The following is a 22,747-nucleotide window of genomic DNA, read 5'->3' as shown; positions in this document are numbered from 1 at the left end:
GGGGCATCTCCTGCGGGTTGGCGACAGGCTGCAGGGGCGGGGTGGTGCCAGGGCGGGCGCTCCCCCGTCGGATGTGCTCACCCGTCCGTCCAGGGCAGGAAAGCCTGCCGGGGCGCCATCCCCATCCCCACCGCCTCCAGGCTGTCGGGGCTGGGCCGCTGTACTGGAGCCAAGGTGGGTGCCCCGGGTGCTGACGAGCCGAGGTGCAGCCCGCGGGCCGCGGAGCCTCAGGGCCGGGGTGGGGCGGGGCGCGGCCAGTGCAGATCCGGTGTTTGCGGAATCAGGAGGGGCGGGCCGGGGCGGGCCCTCGGCGCTCCAGGAGCTGCCCAGCAACTTTTCCCTGCTCTCACCGGGCGAGGGAGAGAAGCCCTCTGGACAGCTTCTAGAGTGTGCAGGTTCTCGTATCCCTCGGTCAAGGGTATCCTCTGTAAACTTCTGCAAACCCAGCGCAACTACGGTCCCCCGGACAGACCCAGGATGGGGCCAGGACGGACAGGGCCCTCGCCGCTGCCGCTGCTGCTGGTGTTAGCGCTCAGTCAAGGTAAGCGGGGATTTCGCTCTGCATCTGCTGCAGGAGGGACCCGCGCGGCTCCCTGGGGCTCGCGGGAGGGATTGGGCGGAACTAGGGAGCAAACTCCATGTGTGTCCCCACGGATTCCACGTGGACTCGGGCTCCCAGCCACCAGGACCTGCTTGGAAAGAGATACTTCTTACTCCCCTTCCTGCTCTCCCAGGCCTTGCGTCCCCATTAGGCATGTCTCGCCTTGTCAAGCACCCTCCAAAGTCATCTCAGTGAGTGTTTTGTTTTAGGTACACACACACGCGCACACACACACACACACACACAGACACACACTCGGACATAGACATTGTGGGGATCCGCGGGTGTCCTGAAGACCGAGAGTCCTGCAGCCCAACTTCCCCTGCCTCAGACAGGTGTCACGCCTGCCAGGGACTGGGGGAACCCGGAATCCAGTGCTGATGGCGGCCTGCAGCTCCCCAGAGCAGTGCTTGCTGACTTTGCAGAAGCCTCCGAGCCCCAAAAGGCTTATTTTTCAACCCAAGGATGTGAATAATGCCTCTATTTCTTACTTGAGGACGAAGCGCTGTTTTTCTTCCCAGAAGGGACTTGGAGTAAATCAATCGCCACTTAAATACTTGGCAGAAGGAAATTCTTCCTTTTCTTCTGCCTTCCTCTTATTGTTGTAACATTGCCTATTCGGCGAATGTAAACTTAGGCTAGCAAAAGTTCTTTCCATTTCTGGATCCTAGATGCCGCAATGAGAGAATAAGCCGGATCAACCGCTCTAACTGTAGTGCTGTGGCATTGGGGCCCGCCCACCTCCTGAGTTCTTTTACACTAAGAGGAGGAAATAAGGCTGGGGTGGGGAGCTTTTGTGGGACCATCGCGAATGCGTGAGCACTTTTTCCCTGACCATTAGGCAGAGCTAGAGTGTGCTCAAATGTAAGAACTTTAGTTTATTTGGAGGGAGAAGGAGTCACATGTGTATATTGTAGTTTGAACAGCGATCAAAACAAAACAAAAAAAGTTGTCTCTGATTTTAAAGTGTGTGTGTGTGTGTGTGTGTGTGTGTTTTACAAAAAAGATAAATATTTCCTAAGCTGTCCTCCTTTGAGACTGACGTTTAGCCACTTGCTATTCTAGATTGTGGAGGAATGAATCCTAGTCCAGGTCAACCTGGTGGCATTTTCTCCAGGTCAGAGATAAGAGAAAAATAGCACCACTGTCCCCAGCTCCAGCAGAGAATGGGCATCTTAGGTTTTCTGTCTCACCTGTTTTGGGTGCTTCAGATACTTTCTCAGGGAGCCACTTGAGTTGTTTTGAGGGGTCACCAACCCTAATCTACCGGTTTCAGGTAAAGTTGTACTTGACATTGAAAGTGAGTCTCTGGAATACAACCTTTCTAGAGCTAATAGAAATATAAACCCAAGCTTTTCATCTCTCTATAATTACCTAGTATTAAAATAAGCTATGGAAACATAACATCATTTTCTTATCTTTGAAGTGTTGAGACTTGTTATGTAAAGAGCAGTGAGAAACACTTTAATGGAATGTAGCACTGCAAGGCATAAAGTCAGGAACAGAGACTTAACCTGGAGTTAATAAGGACACCTCAGGGCAAGCAAGCAGAGATGATCTAAAATAACATCTGCAAAAGTTTTGTCCATTTATTTCTTCCTCCTGCTCCAATCATTTGTATACTCAAGGAACAGGTTTTCTCTTAATTTGAGATCATCATAAGAAAGCTCTCTCATTTGTGATATCACTTGAGGCTCCTGGAGAAGCAGCATCGTTTTCTGATACCATGAGTATTCCAGGCTAACATGAATAACTGAAACCTCTAGCTCAGTAGAGTCTAAAATTGTGTATGGCATTACTCTATCTGTATAAAATGTCTCATTCACTATCACTACACACACATATAGCTATTATAAAATTATATGCATATACAATTGCATAATATGATCACATACAAAAATTCAAATTTAAAAGCTGTATCTGTAATAGAGCTTTATTATGATGATCTTAAGAGAAAACCTGTTCCTTGAGTATACAATATGCAATTATATATGCATAATATAAATGCATAAACAATTGTATATACATAATATACATTCATATACCTGTTAATATGTACAAAACACATATGTGTTTAGACGTCTTGGATCCTCTGTAGCATACATGCAAACCACTTTAAAAACATATCACCTTCAAATCTTATTTTAACACTTACATTCAAATTTGCTTTCCAGAAACCTTTTCACAGGTGCTTAAGAAGAAACTACTCATAGTTTAGTCCCATATTTATTACCTTTCATTGCTCATTTCTAAGTACTTAATATCATGAAAATGATAAATGCGCAGTTTGAGGATGAAAAAGAGAGAACATAAGAGGCCTAGATAACCTATAAACTAAATATAGGCCCTTAGGAGAAGGCAAATGTAATTTTGAAATGAGGCCATCATGTATTTTCTCCAAGATGTTCACAGGTCAAGGATAGTCCTTCCACCCAAGTTCTAGACCACATCTTTTCTTACTACCCCTGAAACCCTGCCCCAGCACTCATCCCTCTTCAGTGCACGTCTTCAAATTCCCTCCCTGATGTAACTTACCCTCAGTCTGTAAATATTCTAATTTTTCTCATTGTAAAAAAAACATTTCTTTTGATATTTAATTTCCTCCTGAAACACCCTGTACTTCTGGCTTCTGTTTCCTTCCTGTTTTTCTCCTTCTTTCCTCGCTGCTCTCCCTTCATCTCCTTCACAGGCTCTTTCCTTGTTGGTGTTTGCGGAGTTTCATCCTGAATCCTCCTCTTCATTCTACAGATTGTCTCTGGGCCCATTCCCTGCACAAGTCACTATCTCCAGCCAGACTCCCCTTCTGAGTTCCAGATCAGTATTTCCATCAGCCACCAAATTTCTCCATCTAGATAGTCTGGAAATAAGCCAGATTCAACATTTACGGAACTGAATTTAATACGCGTCCTCCAAAATTTTCTCCTCCATTGGCTACCATTGTTTAATGGCAGTATTATTATCACACAAACATAAAAGTCAGGAATTTGTCCCCATTTTTTCAACCTCACAGCCACTCTCCAAATTCTCTTGGCTCTCCTCCCATCCATGCAACTCCTGCCACCCAGTCAGTCTCTCATCTTATGTCTGTATGTAACTTTTAAGCTGGATTTTCTTTTCTTATCTCTCCAACCCATTCTCTCCATTTTCACCAATGATATCTTTCTAAGACACTTATATGTATCCAATTACTGCTTTGTTTCAAATGTTAGTGGCTCCCCGTCTCAGGTAGGGTAAAGTGCAAATTTCTTGGCATGTCATAAAAAGGTACATTCTGCCTCTCCAATCTTTTCTTTACCGTACCTTTTCCTCAACACAAATGTACATTCACATACACAACACACACACATACCCACACATGTACACACACTAAAGCCATCTATATACACCATTCTTTGTTATGACTACACCTGATCATACCATATTTAGTGTGAAAATATTTTCCAAATACTCCCTTTGCCTTCATTGCATTGTTGCTTTCACCCCTTTTCACTCATCTCTTTGCAACTGACCATTATCCAATGCTAGAAGAGACAATACCAAGAAAAACTATAAAGTAGAGAAGTTTTACTTTTGCAACAAAAAGGAAACTTGAGGTAACCTACCTTTGCTGGGTCCCATCCTAAACCACCTCTCTGGTCTCATCCTCAGCCCCTTAATGGACTTAGGCCACCCTCTGATAAAGTAACTTTACTCCCCTATGGCTTAGCAGCTATACCTGCCCAACTCAGCTAAGCTTTGCTCTCTTCAACTAGGTCCTGAGCCACTGTTTGACTTAAATTTATGGACTGGGGTTCAGGATTCAGTATTTACAATGGCTCATATATTTCTGATGTTCAGTCTGGTTTGGAAGTGATTGCTTAAATATAATCACTGCCTCCCCACTTTCCTAAAATTAAAATTCCAGTGTTACCCACCCCATACCACCTTGTGGGATGAACACCAAGACAGGTAGATTTCAACACCAAGAGTCAGTGGCTGTGAGCAGCTGTGTCAGTTAAATTAATTCCTTCCAAAGTGGATGATGACTACTCCCCATCTTCATATGCTGACAGCCCTGGAGATATTAAAATGTAGAAGCTTGTTAATGTAAAGAGATGAGCTTCTCATGGTGGAATTTTAGACATTCAGCAAAATAAAGACACATGTTCAGGCAGTGTGTATAAAGTCAAGAACTTCAGGAAGAATGGGGAAAATATCTGGGGCCAAAAGTGTCCAGGCATCATATAAATTCTACCACCAAAGCCAGAAGTCTTGACTACCAACCCTGCTCAGCTTGGGATATTACTAAAAGATTTAGCACAGCATAAAAGAAGAGAAACCATGAAACATCACGGCTCTGAATGGCAAGTGAAAGAAATGGAAGGTGGGCGGAGTTCTTTTTTCCAGTTGTTACGGTGACCAATCATTTACCAGCAGAACATACAGAAGAATGGCTCCCTATAGGGGAGAATCCTGGCATTGCAAATCATGAGACAATAGACTCTGTGTATGACAGTGATTCCTATGCCCCTTCAGGTGATCCATAGAGGCTTTATTGATCTGGCTATGGTGAATTTTGTAAAACTAACGCTTGATCATATTCTTATAAGGTATCTACTTTATGTAAGGCTGTTTGTTAGACTCAAGGTGGAATCAGAGAAAACTTGAAACATGGCCGAAAGAGGTTGGAGTTTATTTGGAAACAAATCCAAACATGGGGAAAGAAAATTGTCTCAGCCCTGAAGCATACTTAACCAATTTCAGCCCCCTTGCCACCTTCCTTTCTAGCAGAAGTTCATTTATTGAGTTACCATCCTCTTCTGCATAGCTGAAAAATTGAGGTGGCGCTGAAGGGTGATTAGACTGGTCCCAGATATCTGGGCTGTGTCTGATTTAGTCATGGGCATGTAATGCAAGGTTGGCCAATGAGATCTGCTGGGTGACTTATGGGAAAGCAATTTTCATTCCTAAGAGAGATATTTGTTAAAATATTGTCAAGTTTGTATGTGAACTTTGAAAAAACTATAGCCATCTTGCAACTGTGATGTCAGATAGCTTAAGGTTAAAGCCAGTATATTGGAGTTGGCCTTGTGGAAAGAAATGGACTTTGATGTTGTCTTTTCACTTCTGAATTATTGGAATTTAAGACTATAATATGTCGTGATGTCTTTAAAATTTTCATATAATTTAAAACTTGGTTATATCATTTTCTATAACTTAGAGGGCTGTAACATAAGTTTCCATAGCATAATAGATGTCATGTGTTCACAATTAATGAGTGGTAGAGATAACATGTTGAATTCAGAGGATGGAGAGATATCATTGTGATACAGTGAAGTGTCGAGCCTCCTGAGATGTCTTCATGGAAACAGGTAAGAATCATTACAATTTAGATCTTCCATGAAGAACCTCAGAGATCCTGGAGTACAGTTTCTACCTTTTAAAATGGATGTAAGTGATACTAGAAAAGCAAGCAACATAACTAGCAATAGGACTCATCTCCTAGTTCTTGGGGCAGGTGTTTAGGATCTTGAATAGGATATTGACGCAATGAAAACAGAAGGTGGTTATGCCCACAATGTGGTATTCAAGTTGTTCCCAGAGAGTGAAAGCTGAATTGCAGCCACCAGACCTTGAAGGGCCTTGTAAATCATGATATAGAGCAAGGGTTTTATCCTGAAGGCAATAGAAAGGTCTTGAAGGGCCTTGAGCAGGGGGAGTGACATGATCAGTTGGGGAGAGCGGATCGGATGGAGGCCAGGTGGAAGGCACCAAGATCATTTAGGAAAGAATATGTTTGGGTTTAATTTTAGTTTAAGAGGCCAGTTGTGAGATGATGGTTGTAAAAACTCAGATAGTGGCAGTAGGGAAAGAGACTGGAGGATTTATTGGAAAGGCATTGAAGAAGAAGAATGAACAGGATTTGATGATTGATTTACTATGGAGGTGGAGAGAGGAGAAGATAAGGCTGATACTTAGGTTTCTGATACAGACAAGTCAGTTGATGTGCCATTCGCTGAGATAAGCAATGCTGAAGGAGAGCAAGTTGGAGGAAAAAGATCAGTTCAGGTCAACAGATTGAATGAGAGACATCTGGATGTATATATCTAATTAGCAAATAGTTATATGCAGTGGTGTTAGGAACAGGCAGGAAAGTAAGATGGGGATAGGGATTTAAGAGTCATTGGCACCTAGAGAATAATTGAAGACATGACATTAGCAAGATGAGTCAGGCAAAGAGACTAGAAGAGAGCTTTGGCCATGGCTCAAGGAACTGCTTTAGAGGGTCAGATGGGAGGAGGAGATGTGAAGGGAGAGAGTAGGAATAGCTGGAGAAGTAGAAAGACAACTGCAAGAACTGGGGTAGCACACAAATAGTTGGAGAAGGAAGAGGTAGTGACTTCTTCACAGAAGTCAAGCAAGTTGACAGTCTTGACGGACAGTCTACATGGAGTGAAAAAAGAGAAATCAGAACAGAGTGGCCTGAGGAGTAAATGGAAGATGAGGAAATGTAGAGAGTGTGACAAAGTTTGGTATGATAGTAAAAGGGAGGAGAGAGTAGCAAGAGAGGTAAAATGGGAGCAGCTGCCTTTAAACAAACATGGGCAAGGCTTGCATAAAAATTATTACAAGAAGATTTTTTATTTCTGTTACTTATGATGCTGCATGGTACACTTGCAATGTTTTAAAATTGCATTGAGGTATATGTATGTGGCAGAGATTCATTGCACAAGAGAAACTGAGGGAAGGGGAGGAACTTCGATGACTATACAAAAGATATTATCAGAGAGAAAGGAGAGGAAGAAAGTTAGGTGTCCAGCACCAGTAACAGCTCTGGCAGAAAAGAGCCCCTGCTTAGAAGCTACAGGTGATCATGGGAAGGTAGGCAAAGCAGACTCTGGGCTATGAAATAGAGAGGATATTAATTAATCAGAGAAAGGTGAAGCTGATCCAGGTATGCAAAGAGGGAAAGAAAGCAGAGGTATGGAAAAAGGTACCTCTCATCCTCCAGGGTGGCTGCTTAGATTGATGAGCCCATTTATACATTTTGGTTTCAAACATACTCTACTGTAGTTATGATTAATAAGCTGCTTTTAGGGCATGTAATATATAACACTCCAATTCCAGTGGCAGAATTAATATCAGTGCTTTAGTCAGATTTCCTAAAAACCAAACAAGTTCTTTTAGAAATATAGATTTATGTTTCTCCAGTTAATCTTTCAATTCCTTTTTTCTATCTAGTTTAATAAAGATCCCCAAAATAATCCTATTAGAAATAACAGTCTCATATATCACAGAGAAATAGTGTTGGCTCTGAAAGATTTTGCTAGTAAAATGTGAAAGCTTTTTGCCCTGCAACTTAGTGTTGTTTTCAAAGCATTTTAAAACATTTTCATTGAATCATAAATTAGAACAGAACTTGATGTCTATTCTTAATTTTGTTAGTCATAATTAAAGTGCTTATATTCAAGTTTTTTTTCCAGTCTATGCCTGCTAACTCTTGAACACGTAATTTACATTTTAGAACCAGTATAAACTTGAACTGCATATTTGGCTAATGTTTTCAGCTCCACAGACTGTTGGGACAGTTAATGATTTTCAAATATATTTTACTTCCTTTGAGAGACTTGTCTGTTCTGTTGCCCAAATAGGTAACAGAAACTTTGCAATTCTGTCAGCAAAGATGCCTGCATTATTGTCTTGTTCTGAAAAGGTGACTGCAGTTCTTCCATGTATTAGTTTAAAGAGTCTAGAGACAGTTTTTGCTACAGAAGCCGTATATAACTCCTGACCACTGAAAGGCTTTCTGTATGAAAATGAAGTTAATGTTTAAACAGAGCAATGGAAATAAAAGTGTTCAAAAAATGGAAATAAAATAGAGCAATGGAAATAAAAGAATCACTGTATTGTCAGTGTAAGAGATTACTTCATTGTGTTTTGAAAGGCATGAGCAAAGCTATCGTGCCGATGGATGCCTTGAACATTGGCAGTTGTCATTCTCCCGGATTCATTTGAAGGTGGCCTTTGTTTGTCTTTGTGCAGGCCTGATCTCATTTCCATGGATACCATGTAGAAATGCAGACTGAACACAAGCTGGCCTCGGGTCAATTCAGTCAGACAACTCTATTCCAAATTGTTTACCAGTTGCCTTCAGGTCCTTTAGCCAACAGCTTCTTGGGTGCTTGGTAGAATAGAGACCCCAAACCAACCTGGATTTTATAACCTCTTCTAAACCATATTCTGAATGCTGGTGCATAAAAATAGATATTACAAAATAGTTAACTTAGTTTTCTATGTATTTATTAACATTGTTCTCTGGATGGAGAAGGGGAAGGAAACACCTTGCCTTGGAAATTGGAGCACTTTTATGTGATCTTTGTTATCTTTTCAGTATAAAAATGTAATAAATAGCCCTAAGGAGAAAATCTAATGCCACATTGGAAAATGATTAAAAATTTGTGTAAGTAGTCATGGTAATTAAGAAAGCCTTTTTATTACACAGTGTTTAATTTTTGCTACTCAAATAATCAGCCTTTAATATATTGGTGTCATTTTACTATTTTTTTTTTTTTTTGCTATGGTTCAAGTGATCTATCACCTTAGCTATTTTTAAAAGTGAAGTCTCAGACTGAATGCAATGGCTCACGCCTGTAATCCCAGTACTTTGGGAGGCTGAGGCGAGCAGCTCACCTCAGCCTGGGAGGCTGACGTCAGGAGTTCTAGACCAGCCTGGCCAACATGTTGAAACCCCGTCTCTACTAAAAATACCAAAAAATTAGCCAGGCGTGGTGGTGGGTTCCTGTAATCCCAGCTACTTGAGAGGCTGAGGCAGGAGAATTGCTTGAACCTGGGAGGCGGAGGTTGCAGTGAGCCAAGATTGGTATCACTGCACTTCAGCCCCGGTGACAGAGCCAGACTATCTTAAAAAAAGAAAAAAAAAAAAAGGAAAAAAAAAAAAAAAAAAGGCAAAGTCTCATGAGCTCCTGCTTTTGTTCATGTCCTCTCTTTCTTTAGCCCCAACCTCTATTCTATGCATCATTCAAATCTTAATTTCAATGAGGTTCATGTACCCTAGGAACCCTACCAATCTTCTCATCCAATTTAGATATCACTCCTCACTTGGACCCTTCCACAACAATGTTACATTCTATTTCAATAACCCATCAGAACTTGGCTATAGCTCCTACGGACTGCAAGTTGAGAAGACAGGCCCATATCATCTTCACTTGTATCAAGGGTTCTTGGCACCATTTTATTCAATGAGTGAAGAATCTATGAACAGCTACCGTAACGGGATTCAAGACACACTTTCTGAATGAAGGCCAAGCCAAGAAATTTCTACTTCTTTCCAATTAGTATATGCAAAAATAATTCTATTTGTAAGTATATCTGAATTTGCTAAAATATTCCTTTAGTTGATAAATTTGTTTTCACTTCTTTGACAGAGTTTGTTTGCTTTTAAAATGTTTTTTCCTTTTTCATGACATGTCTAACTAGGATAGCTCTGTTGACAAGCAACAAGATTAATGAAAGTACTAGGACAGTACAGATATCATTTTTTTCCCCAAACCCTTTTCTGTTCTCCTTTTCTGTTCTCATAAAGCAACACCATAATTTATCTTCAGCTTGACTCTCCCTCCCATTGAATACATTCTTTAAGATTACCTTCTGTCCTACTTATCATTGTATTTCAGGAGCCTAGCTTATAGTAAGCACTCAGAAAATGATGTATTAAAAAAGAAAGAAAAAATATCAAAATTCAAATACAGTAAATTTTAAAACCTTTATTTATTGTGAAATGTAACATACATGGAGGCAAATGCATAAAAGGTAAATGTACAGCTTTTTAGGGCTTGGGTTTCATTTTACTCTACTTAGAATTAGTAATTTTGTTTGTTACTATTTCACAGACACTGACACAAGACATGAAACTTCTGGGTCAGAGACAAAGGTCTTTATTACTCATTGCACAGCAAGCAACTTGATCAGCATATTTGTGTTGATACCCTTTGCCCACCAAGACACAGAGGGGCAACACAAAGGGCCCAGATAGATGCCTAAACATGCAGTAGGTTGCATTACAGAAAAGGAACACTGAGCTTGGTGAATCTGCTGTTTTGTAGCAAGTCAGAAAGCCTGTTCTTTGTCCCACAGGGAGATGTTACCTCATTCTTCAAAGCTGTGCACTGCAAAGACACACCTGAGAAATGCTATGATAAAGAGTCATCAGGGTCTTGCATCTGAGGCATACTCAGCAGATATGTAGGTGTGTGAGATCTCCATGGAAGCAAGTCTCCCAACATAGCTTAACACATTATTTTTTAAATTGTTGTGTAACCACAACTCAGATAAAAATAAATAAATAAATAAAAGATTTCCAGGATCCCAGATGTCCTCTACATGTTCTTTTCCAATTACAAATCCATTTCTCTAGCTTTATTTTTTTGTCAATAATTTCCTTGCTTTCATTTGTACTCCTACTAGTTAAATATACATCTACACTCAAGGGCTTAATTTTGCTAGATTTTAAATATACACACACACAATTATACAATACATATTATTTTGTTTTTGACTTTTTTTAACATTACATTTGTGAGATTAATCTATATGTTACACATAGATGTAGTTCTTTTGTTTTCACTACTGTACAGTAAATAGTATAGTATTTTTATCACACAGTTCTCCTTCATCACTAGATTGCTAAGAGATTTTTTAAAGTGACAATTGAGTATTAACTTTTATAAATATTTTTCTGCATCTTTTGGTGATTACATAAATTTTTCTTCTTTATTAATGTGGAAAAGTACATTGATTGATATTAAAATATGATGAAAACCTGGTATTTGTGGTATGAACCCAAGTTGATCAACATGTTCTTTTTATAGGTTGCTGGATTTTGTTTAGAATTTTTGTATTCATGTTCATGAGTGTGACTATTCTATAATTTTTATGTTTCTTACTCTCTCTATGGTATTTTCCCTCCATATGTCTGCCTATACTTCATTCTGGTTAGTTTCTTTTATCCTATATTACTATTCACTAATTGTTGTTTCAACAGTGTGTATTCTGGAGTTAAGACATTCATTGAGTTCTTAATGTTGTTTATTATATTTCTCAGTTTATGAGTTTCTATTTGGTTCTTTCCTAAATTTCTTTGCTAAAATGTTTAAGTTTAGCTTGTCCCCTTCACAACTTTTGTAAAGTTAGTGCTGGTTCTCATTTATGTTGCCTTCTTTCCTCTGGTGCCTGCTTATCTTAGCTGGACATTATATTAGAAAAAATTATTTGACAAAATAGTTTGAGGCTTGGGTGTATTTTTCTACAGAAAGCATTTTCTTTTCTTTTCTTTTTTTTTTTTTTTCTTGATGAAGTCCAACTCTATTGCCCAGGCTGAAGTGCAGTGATGCCATCTTGGCTCACTGCAACCTCCGACACCCGGATTCAAGCGATTCTCCTGCTTCAGAAACCTGAGTAGCTGGGAATACAGGTGTGCACCACCACGTCCAGCTAATTTTTGTAGTTTTAGTAGAGACGGGGCTTCACCATGTTGGCCAGGCTGGTCTTGAGCTCCTGACCTCAAGTGATCCACCCACCTCAGCCTCCCAAAGTGCTGGAATTACAGGTATGAGCCACCACACCCAGCAAGAAAGCATTTTCATTTGCTTCTATTGAGACAATACCCTAGAAGCTTTGCAGTCGCAGTGTGATGACTAATGAGGTTTATCTGAGGTGTGATTATTGCTAATTGAATCAGTGCCCTGAAGGTACAAGAATTCCCTATCAGTTTCATATAATTTCAGGGCTTGATTTTTTATAAGTTACCCAGACAATTCATTCAAGGATTGCTTTACTTATGGTTCACATGTCATGTAAGGAGCAGTAGTTTTGAGCGTAAACTGTATTCCTGGGATGAATTATCACATACCCCACTTTTGACAGGTCTTGGATTTCACTTTTCAGATCCTTTTTAGGATTGGCAAATCCCTTTCCTCACTGTCCTCTAGGAAGACAAAAAGTGATTCAACTCCCCAGCACTTTGGGAAGCCAAGGCAGGAGGATTGTTTGAGGCCAGGAATTTGAACCTAGACTGGTCAATATAGTGAGACTCTGTTTCTACAAAAGAAAAATTTTAAAAATTAGCCAGGAATCATGGTGCATGCCTGTAGTCCCAGCTACGCCGGAGGCTGAGGCAAGAGGATCATTTGATCATTTGAGCCTGAGAGGTCAAGGCTACAGCAAACCTGGATGACAGAACAAGGCCCTTTCTAAAAAAAGAAAAAAGAAAAAAAAAAAAAAAAGTGATCCAACTGTCTCACTGAGTCATTTCTCTGAACTTCTTTCTTCACCCCATTTTCTTAGCAATTTGATGCTTTAGAAGACATCTTAAATATCTTTTATATTTCTTCCAATTTTTCAGTGATCTTCAGTGGGAGAGTTGGTTAAAACAACAAAGTATTTTATTGACAAAGGAGAAAATCTAGAGTAGTGCTTTAGAGTCACCTTTTAAAAAAATATTGATTTTTAATTTTCAAAATTCCCCTCACACTATTTATTGATGTGGCATTTTAACTGATGGAAAATTAGATTTTTTTCAAAATGGATTAAAACAATATTCAATATTGGTTAGTATTCTAAAAATGTAATTTTATAGTAGAAAACATTTTAGCCAATAAATTCAACTGACTTTTTAATATATATCTGTATATTTGCTTGTATTAATTACTCCCTTTTCTTTAACTGTGAAGTAAATGTGTCCATTGAAATACTAAACTTGATTAATATTTTTATTTTGTGAATTTTCTTCATAAAGTTGAATATTTAAATATCTTTAGAGAAAAATGACACATACTAAAATACTCAACAGAAAAAATATTTATATTTCTTAATTTTGACATTTACATGTGATTACATGAACATAATCTTTTCATAGATATACTCACTATTTAGATGCAATGCATACTGCACTTTTTTCACGTAATATATTTTGTATATACTTTTCCATGTGAGTTTTATATTTATAACTTTAATGCATCCTGCCATGCCATGGTTAACTTTTGTCCCATTGTTGGATATTTAGGTTGTTTCCTGTGGGATATTTTGCCCCCCACTGTAAATAATGTGGCTATAAACATCATTGTACTAGAAGTTTTTTCTTTTCTTTTTACTTTTGGATCATTTCCAGAAGGGGCATTACATGTCACAGAGTGTGTGTGCTTTTTAGCTCTTATTGCATATGGAACAGTGTAGCCATCTGTAATGTGGAATTTACCAGTTTCACCAACATTAGATTTTCATTTACTTCTTGAAGTTTGGTGGATGTAAAGTGATGCTCCATATTTATTTCCATTCTTTTTATTCTTGAGGGTGCATTTTTTCAAGTTATGATTTAAAAATGCCTATCTTTTGAAAAAATATTTTTAGAGAAGGGTATTCTAGAAATTTGACCTAGAAGAAACCTCAGGATATTATCTAGTTCAGCGTCCTGCTTTATTCTTATGATAGCCAACCTTGAAGTGACTAAAGCCCAGGACTCTAACCTGAACAGAACACTCCAGCCAGTATACTGTCCATCATTTTAAGCTACCCATTGGGTCTCCTTCTCAAAATCTCTTTGACAAACTGCCCTTTGTCTTTTATTCCCCACAGGCTGATTACAGTCCATTTTCACTTGAGGAATGGCAATCTTCTAGTTAAGATTTCCACACTTCCATGGGTCAGAACCCTTTAAGGGAGAGGGAAGACATTCTGTTTGCCAGAGCACTTGACTGTGAGTAACTGAATCTGTAGACTGTTCTGGTTATCCCTTGACATGTAACCAGTCACCCCAAAGTTTAGTGACGTAAAACCACAACCTCATTTATTATCTCTCATGGTGTCTTGGGTCAGAGCTTTGAGAATGGCTTGACTGGGCAGCCTCACGCAAAGTCTCTCACATACTGTCAGAGGGAGGCAACTCTCTCTCTTCCTGTGGTATCCTCAAGCCTCTCCACATGGTGCCCTCGGAGTAAGTTGACTTCTTGCATGGTGAGTAGGGCACCAAAGGCAACCATCCCAGAAGAAACTGGCAGAATGGATGGGCTTTTATAACCTTGGCTCAGAAATCACATATAACTGCCTCTATTCATCAAAGTAATCACAAAGTCTCACCTAGATTCAGGGGGAGGAGACTTAGATTCCACCTATGGATGAGGAGTGTCAAAAAATTCTCAGACATATTTTTAAACAAAGTAGTAACTTAATGAACTTAATGGTCCTCACAAGACCATTGATTGTTTATTTTTTTATTTTTATTTTTTAGAGACAGGGTCTCATGATGTTTGCCCAGGCTGGTCTTGAACTCCTCAGCTCAAGTGATCTGCCCTCCTCAGCCTCCCAAAGTACTGGGATTACAAGCTTTTAAGAGACCATGCGAGGCCCCATTTGTTGTTTAGACTAGTGTTTGGGTATGGATATTATTGACAATTGGGGCCAGGTAATTTTTTTGAAGTAGTAAGGTAGGGTGGGGGTATCTGGTCTGTACCTTGTAGGATATTGATCAGCAGCCCTGTCCTCCACCCACTAGACGTTAATAGCAATACACTGCTCCAGCTGCCCCAAAGTGACAACCAAAAATATGCCCAGACGTTACTAAATGTCCTCTGAGGGATAAAATTGCATCAGTTGAGCACCACTGCACTAAATAAACATATATTAAGCACATTTAATGTTCATGGCAACATAAAGAGAACTCTAACTCTGGAGAGTAAGTTAAATCCCATCATTTTTCTGAGTGACTTTAGATAAGTCATAGGCAAACAATTCCCTACCTTGCTGGGTCATTGGAAAGATCAAAGGGGATTATAAGTGAAAAAGTATTTTGCAGATTGTAAAAGCACATAGAACATTATTTTAAAAAATCAGTACACTTGGTATGCATTCACTTTTATCATTATTCATTTATTTAAGGGATCTTCTTAAGAGACTTTTGTGGAGTGCCTATCGTATACCCACAGAATGTCAGGCCTGGGGAACTGGAGGATTGAGGCAGCCAGCCCCTTTACAGTAGCTCTTCTTTCCATTTCTAGTATCGACTGTACAGAATAGCAGCACCTAGATCCTTAGTGAATGTAAAGTTTGACACTTAAAGCAAGGACTTTTTAAGAAAATCGCATCTTTCTTTTTTTAATAAAAGCAGGGGGAAATGTTATGCCACTACATTCCAAAAGCAGTTGTAAGGGTCCCTGTGCTTTTGGCTTTTGCTCTAATGTTTTGTTTAAGGACTAGAGTCATAAACCAAACATTATAGAACTTAAATCTTTACACAGTGTGTGGTCATTTCCAAAGGGCCTACAACTTCTAAGTTTAGTTGCTTTTTTTTTTTTTTTTTTTTTTTTTTTGGAGAAGGGGGAAGACTTTCTACTTGCATTACTGTCCTTTCAACGTGAAGACAATGCCCTTGGAAAATGAGATTTCCTGTGGTGACGTATGCGTTCAAAAGATCTCATGTGACCTGTGTTCATTTCCCGTTGCCATGCATATTCTGAGTGATGATGAGATACACTTTAGAGTTTGAAGTCTATTTGCTTAGGTTCAGAGTCAGGGTCTGAGTAACCCCACTTCCTGTTTGTGTGACTTCCTGGAGGGTCCATGGATGGATAATATTTTCTTGGCTTTTGTGGTGTGCTTCTCATGTGCCTCAGCAAAATGCAGCAACATGTCATCCTCCTACCCATTAGACAGCAATTTTCAGAAACTTAAATATAAATTTGCTCAGGGTACACTTTTTATGTTAGAGATGAAAGTGGGGGCCTGGCACGGTGGCTCACGCCTGTAATCCTAGCGCTTTGGGAGGCCGAGGTGGACAGCTCACTGGAGGTCAGGAGTTCGAGACCAGCCTGGCCAATGTGGTGAAACCCCGTCTGCACTAAAAATACAAAAATTAGCCAAGCATCATAGCAGACACCTGTAATCCCAGCTAACAGGAGGCTGAGGTAGGAGAATCGCTGGAACCTGGGACCTGGGAGGTGGAGGTTGCAGTGAGCCAAGATTGTGCCACTGCACTCCAGCCTGAACGACACAGAGAGACTCTGTGTCAACAAAAAAAAAAAAAAAGAGATGAAGGTAGGATAATACATTTGTATGCCTTATTAAATTTTTCAAGAAGTGTGCCCCCCTCAGTAGCGCATAATGATACTAATCATAAAAACAAAATCTACTAAGTACTTACCATTTGTTAGACACTGCATCGAGAGTTTTATATGCATTGTCTGACCACAATGAGGTAAACATATACATGATATCTATTTTACAGATGGGAAAGCAATGGCTTATACAAAACAAGGAAGTTGCTCAAGGTCATAGAACTATACAAACCTCAGAGGCCAAGCTCTTAGGCACTGTGATATACTGTTGGCTTTGCTCAGTAAGCGGACCTTTCGGCTTAAAAAATGCTGCACATCACAAACTAACACAGAAACAGAAAACCAAACACAGCATGTTCTCACTCATAAGTGACAGCTGAGCAATAAGAAGACATGGACACAGGGAGGGGAACAACAAACACTGGGGCCTGTCAGTGGGGGCGGGGGGAGAGAGAGCATCAGGATAAGTAGCTAGTGCATGCTGGGCTTCATGCCTAGGTGATGGGTTGATAGGAGCAGCAAATCACCATGGCACACGTTTACCTATGTAACAAACCTGCACGTTCTGCACATGTATCCCAGAACTTAAAATAAAATTTAAAAAGAAAAGAAAAGTTACAGTTGTGAAATGAAAAAAAAAAAAAAAGATGTACATCTTTTAATGGTATTAGCATACTCTGTCATGCCATCACCCCATAATATAGTCAATCTTCTTTTTAGGGTTCTCCTTTAGCTAGATTTTTGAAAAAGTTAAATGTTCTGTCAAATTCTAAGTAGAAAATACATGGTGATTATTTGCATATGTATATATAGGTATATATTTTTAAAATTAATCTCTTTTAATTCATTGATGTATATACCTGCACAGTAGCCTGCATTCAAGCATTTTCCTTTGAATCAGTCTAGAACTCTGAGGATTTATTAATTAAACTGTTCTTTATTAATCTCCTATTATATTCATAACTTATTGTTAGGTGGAAAGGTGAAACAATCAGTGTTTATTCGGTGATTATTATTGAACCACGACCATGTGCAAGGCATTACTCTAAGTGTTGAGGAATATATCAGTGAAGAAAATAGACACAACCCCTCTCTGTTAGGGTCAGAGGCATATTTTTCATAAAACAAGTGAAGCTGAAGTTTCAGGGGCCTTGCCTGTGCACTTCCCTTCCTCTGTTTTCACAGTGCCAGATATTTTCATTCAACATGGAAAAGGTTAAGGTCACCGTCTCTTTTCTATCCTAACACAACATATTTCAACAACAAGAACATCAAAAAAAAAAAAAAAAAATCCATTAATCGACTTCATCAATTCAGAGTTTCTGGATTAATCCTGTAAAACAAAGCATGAGGTGCCTTGAAATGCTGTAGCTCCTATGCAAACTTAGAAAACAGTCCTAAACTGTGCATAGCATTACAAACAGGGAGGTGTGAAAGTGAAAGGAGCTTGTCCCAACTACGGATAATGATAATTTTAACAATTCAATTTAGCATGCTAGAAGAAGAAATGAATTCTCTTATTCTCTTTAGAGAATATGACTTGATAAAATTGCTGTCATGTGAAGAGGTGATCTAGAGCAGAGCCCCAAACTAGGAAAAAAACGTGGTACATAAGTGCGTCAGGCAGTTAGAGTTCCAGGAAGCACACTACAGTAAGAGCTGCCAATAGTGAGCATCAAAGGAGTTGGAAGAAAGATATGTACAGCCTAGGATGATCAGAGAAGAACCCAACCAGAACTTTGTAGAGAAGTGGCTTGTGAACAGGGACATAATACAAGAAATATTAACTTCAGTTATGGCTGTTTTTTCCATACATTCCCTCAAGATATGTGAGACATATCCTGCTAATGAGCAAGTTAGGTGACAGGCACTGACTTGCTAAATACACAGAAAATATGCTATTTTGAGAGAGAGAAACAGAAGGAGAGAGAAAAAAGAAAGTTTATCCTTTCACATAGAAGCAATTTAGGAAGAAGTGGAGAAGTAGAAAGTGACTTCATGAGATGGTATTTCTAGTAACTCTTGGGCCAACACACTTTCTTCTGTATTTCACTGTCTTCCTCTCAGTCACTGAGAGACAGCAAGCCTACCAGATGGTGGCTTACCCTCCAGCAATCTTATGGAAAAGAGGGAATCTATTGAGTTGTTAGGAAGCACTAACTCATAATAAATGGACATTAGAGGCAATTGCAATGGGCTTTTGGAGATGTTCCCGGCTGATGATTGAATTTTTGAAATGTGAAAAGGACTCCAAATGATCTAAACACATGCCACAGTACTCCAGGACTTGATGCAGTTACCAAACAAAATGAAAACAACTTTGGATTGTTTTCACACAAAAATATAAACCTTAAATGATACAACTGGAATTAGTGTGTATCTGTCCTTATATTTATATTAGTGCACAAATGTATGGACAGAATTTTCTTCAAAACCTAAAATAGTAATTTGGAATTTTCTGGTGTAATCTACTTTCTCCTTGTATTAGTCAGCTCGGGATATCATAACAAAATATCACAGACTAGGTGGCTTAAACAACAGAGACATATTTTCTCACAGTTTTGGAGGTTAAAAGTTCAAGATCAAGGCTCTCTCAGGGTTGGTGTTGGTTTCTACCGAGGTCTGTCTTCCCAGCTTAGAGATGGGTGCTTTCTCACTGTGTCCTCACATCACCTTTCCCTGTGTGTGTCCTGAGAGAGAAAGATCTCTGGTGTCTCTTCTTCTTCTTGTAGGGACACCAGTTATACTGGATTAGGGCTTCACTCTTAGGACCGCATTTGACCTTAATCACTTCATTAAAGACTCTGTCTCTAAGTGCAATCACAATGGGGGTTAGGGTTTCAATATTGGAATTTTGAGAGAGACACAATTCAGTTTGTAACACCTCCTTAGGCTTAATGGTATTTTAAGGAGTTTATTTCTGGCCGTGGCAGTGATGCTCATGTATTTCTTTGATGTGAACACAAAGTAAGTGTCAAACATATGATATATGGACACATTGTAAAAAACAAATAGCCACAAATCATGAAGCAGGATGTTGTCACCAGATGTGAACTATAGTCTGTCTCTCTGCCTCTTAAAATTGAGATAAGATTTATTCAAATACCTATTCCATTCTTATAAGAAAATGCAATGCCCTCTCAAGATTTCTCTGAACTCCCAGGAGATGTGCATTTTTATTACCATTTGTGCCCTCACTTCCTGACTGCAGAGTGTTTATTCTCCACTCTGCCAGGTGTGGTATTTGATTTTGACCCTAGGTACAGTCAATACATTAGCCTGATACTGTCTCATGGATGCTGCCAGATGCCATGACATGCATGAGTCAGAGAAGGCCTTTATTACTCACAGCACAGTAGGCAGCACAAGCACGAGCATGCTTCTATCAGTTCCCCTTTCCCTACTCTAGTCTCATGGTGTTATATGAAGGTCTCTAGACAGACACCTGCACACAGTGGAGTGCACTACAGGAAAGAAACAATGAGCTTGGTGGACTTGCTGCTTTATAGCAAGTAGTCAGCAAGCCTGCTCTTTGATCTGGGGTAAAAGATTATCTCACTCCTCAGTATTATTCACCATAAACATAACGCAAAGAAATGGCTCAGATAAATAGTAGTCAGGGCCTTGCTTTCTTGATATACCCATTGTATTGAGTTGAATGGTGGTCTCCCCAAAATATGTCTCTATTCTAATCCCCAAAACCTATGAATATTACCTTATTTGGAAAGAGGGTTTCTGTAGATTGCCTTGAGGAGACTGATGGTAATAACATGAAGGCTCAAGCTACTTCTCATGAGAGCTCAGAAGGAAACGAAGAATATGCTGTAGGAAACTGCAGGAAATATCCTCATATAGTGGCAGAAAATTTGGCCTAATTGGGTCAGTTGTGCAGAAAGCACACAGCTTTTAAGTGAGGAGCTTGGATATTTAGCTGAGCAAATTTTCAAGCAAAATGTTCAAGGTGTAACCTGTTTTTTCCCTGCTAGATACAGTAAATTGTGAGAGGAAAAGGATAAATTGAAGGATCACCACTTGATGATCTGACAAATTCTCAGCCTATTCAGATTAAATATATATATATATGTATATATATATGCTAAGTCTTATGATATATGAATCTATATATTCATATATATATAGCATATATATATATGCTAAGTGCTATGGACTAAATGTTTGTGTCTCTCCAAAATGCATGTGTTGAATTACAATCCCCAGTGTGATGGCATTTGGAGATGGAGTCTTTGGAACATAATTAGGTCATGTAAATAGAGCTCTCTTCCTGCCTTGTGAGAATGCAACAGTAAGTCAGCAGCCTGAAACTTGGAAGAAGACTCTCACCAGAACTTGACCATGCTGCACAATGATCTTAGACTTCCATCTCCAGAACTGTTAAGAAATAAATTTCTGTTGTTTTTAAGCCACCCAGTCTATGGTACTTTGTTATAACAGCCAGAATGAAGACACTCATATTAGGAGTTTCATTGTTAGAAAAGCATGCTCTGAAAGCAAAGGGTGTGGCTAGACATCCTTTTGTGGAACAGATTAGGTGTGTGGTTGCTGGATCCTCTCAAATATCTCAGCAGCAATCAAAATAGTGAGGTTATCCAGGAAAGATTTCCTGTGGAGAGCTCTTTTGTTTAGTGGCATGAATCCTGCATTACCTACATAAGAAACCTACAAATTTTTTAAAGAATGTTATATCAGCAGAAACATTGCCATCTTTGACTGAAGGTGATCGAGAGGCAGAGGCCAGAGGAGCTGTTGAGAGCCCAGAGGCCTATGGTTGAGAACCCAGAGAACAGAGGCTCGAGCAACAGAGGATTATTCTCAGGCCTTGGAATCTAATGGAAGATTTCCTGCTAGGTATCAAATTTGTTTAAGATTGGTGACCCTTTTACTCCTTCCAATTGCTGCCTTTTGAAATGGGAATGTCTATCAGATGCCTGCCCCACCATTATATTTTGGAAGCAAATAACCTATTTTCTAGGTTCACAGGCCTAGAGATGGAGAGGAATTTTGCCCCAGGACAGATCATGCCTGACACCTCACTCACACCAAATTTAGATGATGAGATTTGGGACTTTTGAGCTGACAATATTTAGATGAGATTTTGAGCTCAGAGTTAATTCTGTAATGGGTTGAGCCATTTGGAAATGTTGAGATACCTTAATGAATGTGTTTTGCATGTGGCATGAATGTGAATTTTGGGGGGCCAGGTGGCAGAGTATAGTGGCTCCCAAAAAGATATGTCCATGTCTTAATCACTGGAACCAGTAATTGGAAAAGGGGTCTTTAGAGATATAATTTAAGGATCTTGAGATGAAAACATCCTGGATTATCTGGGTGAGACCTAAATCCAATGACAAATGTTTTTGTAAGAGTGAGGCAGAGGGAGATTTGACACACATAAAGGGGAGGAGGCAATGCGACAACAGAGATAGAGATTGGAGTGATGTAGACACAAGTTAAGGAATGCTCACAGCCCCAAGAAGCTAGAAGAAACAAGAAATGAATTCTTCTCTGGAGCCTCCAGAGGGAGCAGAGCAGCAGAGCCTGCCTACACCTTGATTTTGGACTTCTGACCTTCAGAACTGTGAGAGAATAAACTTCTGCCGTTTTATTTATTTATTTATTTATTTATTTATTTATTTATTTATTTTATTTTATTTTATTTTATTTTATTTTTTTTTACTGTTTTTCATTTGATACTTTAATGGATTTCCTCAGAGCACAAATAAATTACATTAAATAATTTCAACTGAAGAATTGTTTATATAAATTGGATTTGCTAGTAAATCCTATTAATATGCCTTTTTATTTTATTTTATTTTATTATTATACTTTAAGTTCTAGGGTACATGTGTATAACGTGCAGGTTTGTTACATACGTATACTTGTGCCATGTTGTACCCATCAACTTGTCAGCACCCATCAATTCGTCATTTATATCAGGTATAACTTCCAATGCAATCCCTCCCCCCTCCCCCCTCCCCATGATAGGCCCCGGTGTGTGATGTTCCCCTTCCCGAGTCCAAGTGAT

General features: G+C 39.3%; 1 protein-coding gene across 2 annotated transcripts in view; it reads left to right on the top strand.

The window, feature by feature from the left end:
* The first annotated feature begins 321 nt into the window (after positions 1–321).
* The window catches only part of ITGA2 (integrin subunit alpha 2), a 106,611-nt gene continuing 84,185 nt past the window's right edge, over positions 322–22,747 (top strand). Inside the window, exon 1 of one of the 2 annotated variants that reach the window (XM_023210557.3) lies at positions 322–541. In XM_023210557.3, the coding sequence (XP_023066325.2) occupies positions 478–541 (64 nt within the window). In that variant the 5' untranslated portion in view covers positions 322–477. The remainder of the gene's footprint in view (positions 542–22,747) is intronic. The other variant, XM_023210558.3, reaches the window with a different exon arrangement.

This window comes from Piliocolobus tephrosceles, chromosome 4 (genome assembly GCF_002776525.5).
Source record: "Piliocolobus tephrosceles isolate RC106 chromosome 4, ASM277652v3, whole genome shotgun sequence".
NCBI lineage: Eukaryota > Metazoa > Chordata > Mammalia > Primates > Cercopithecidae > Piliocolobus > Piliocolobus tephrosceles.
This window is presented reverse-complemented; position numbering and strand designations above follow the sequence as displayed.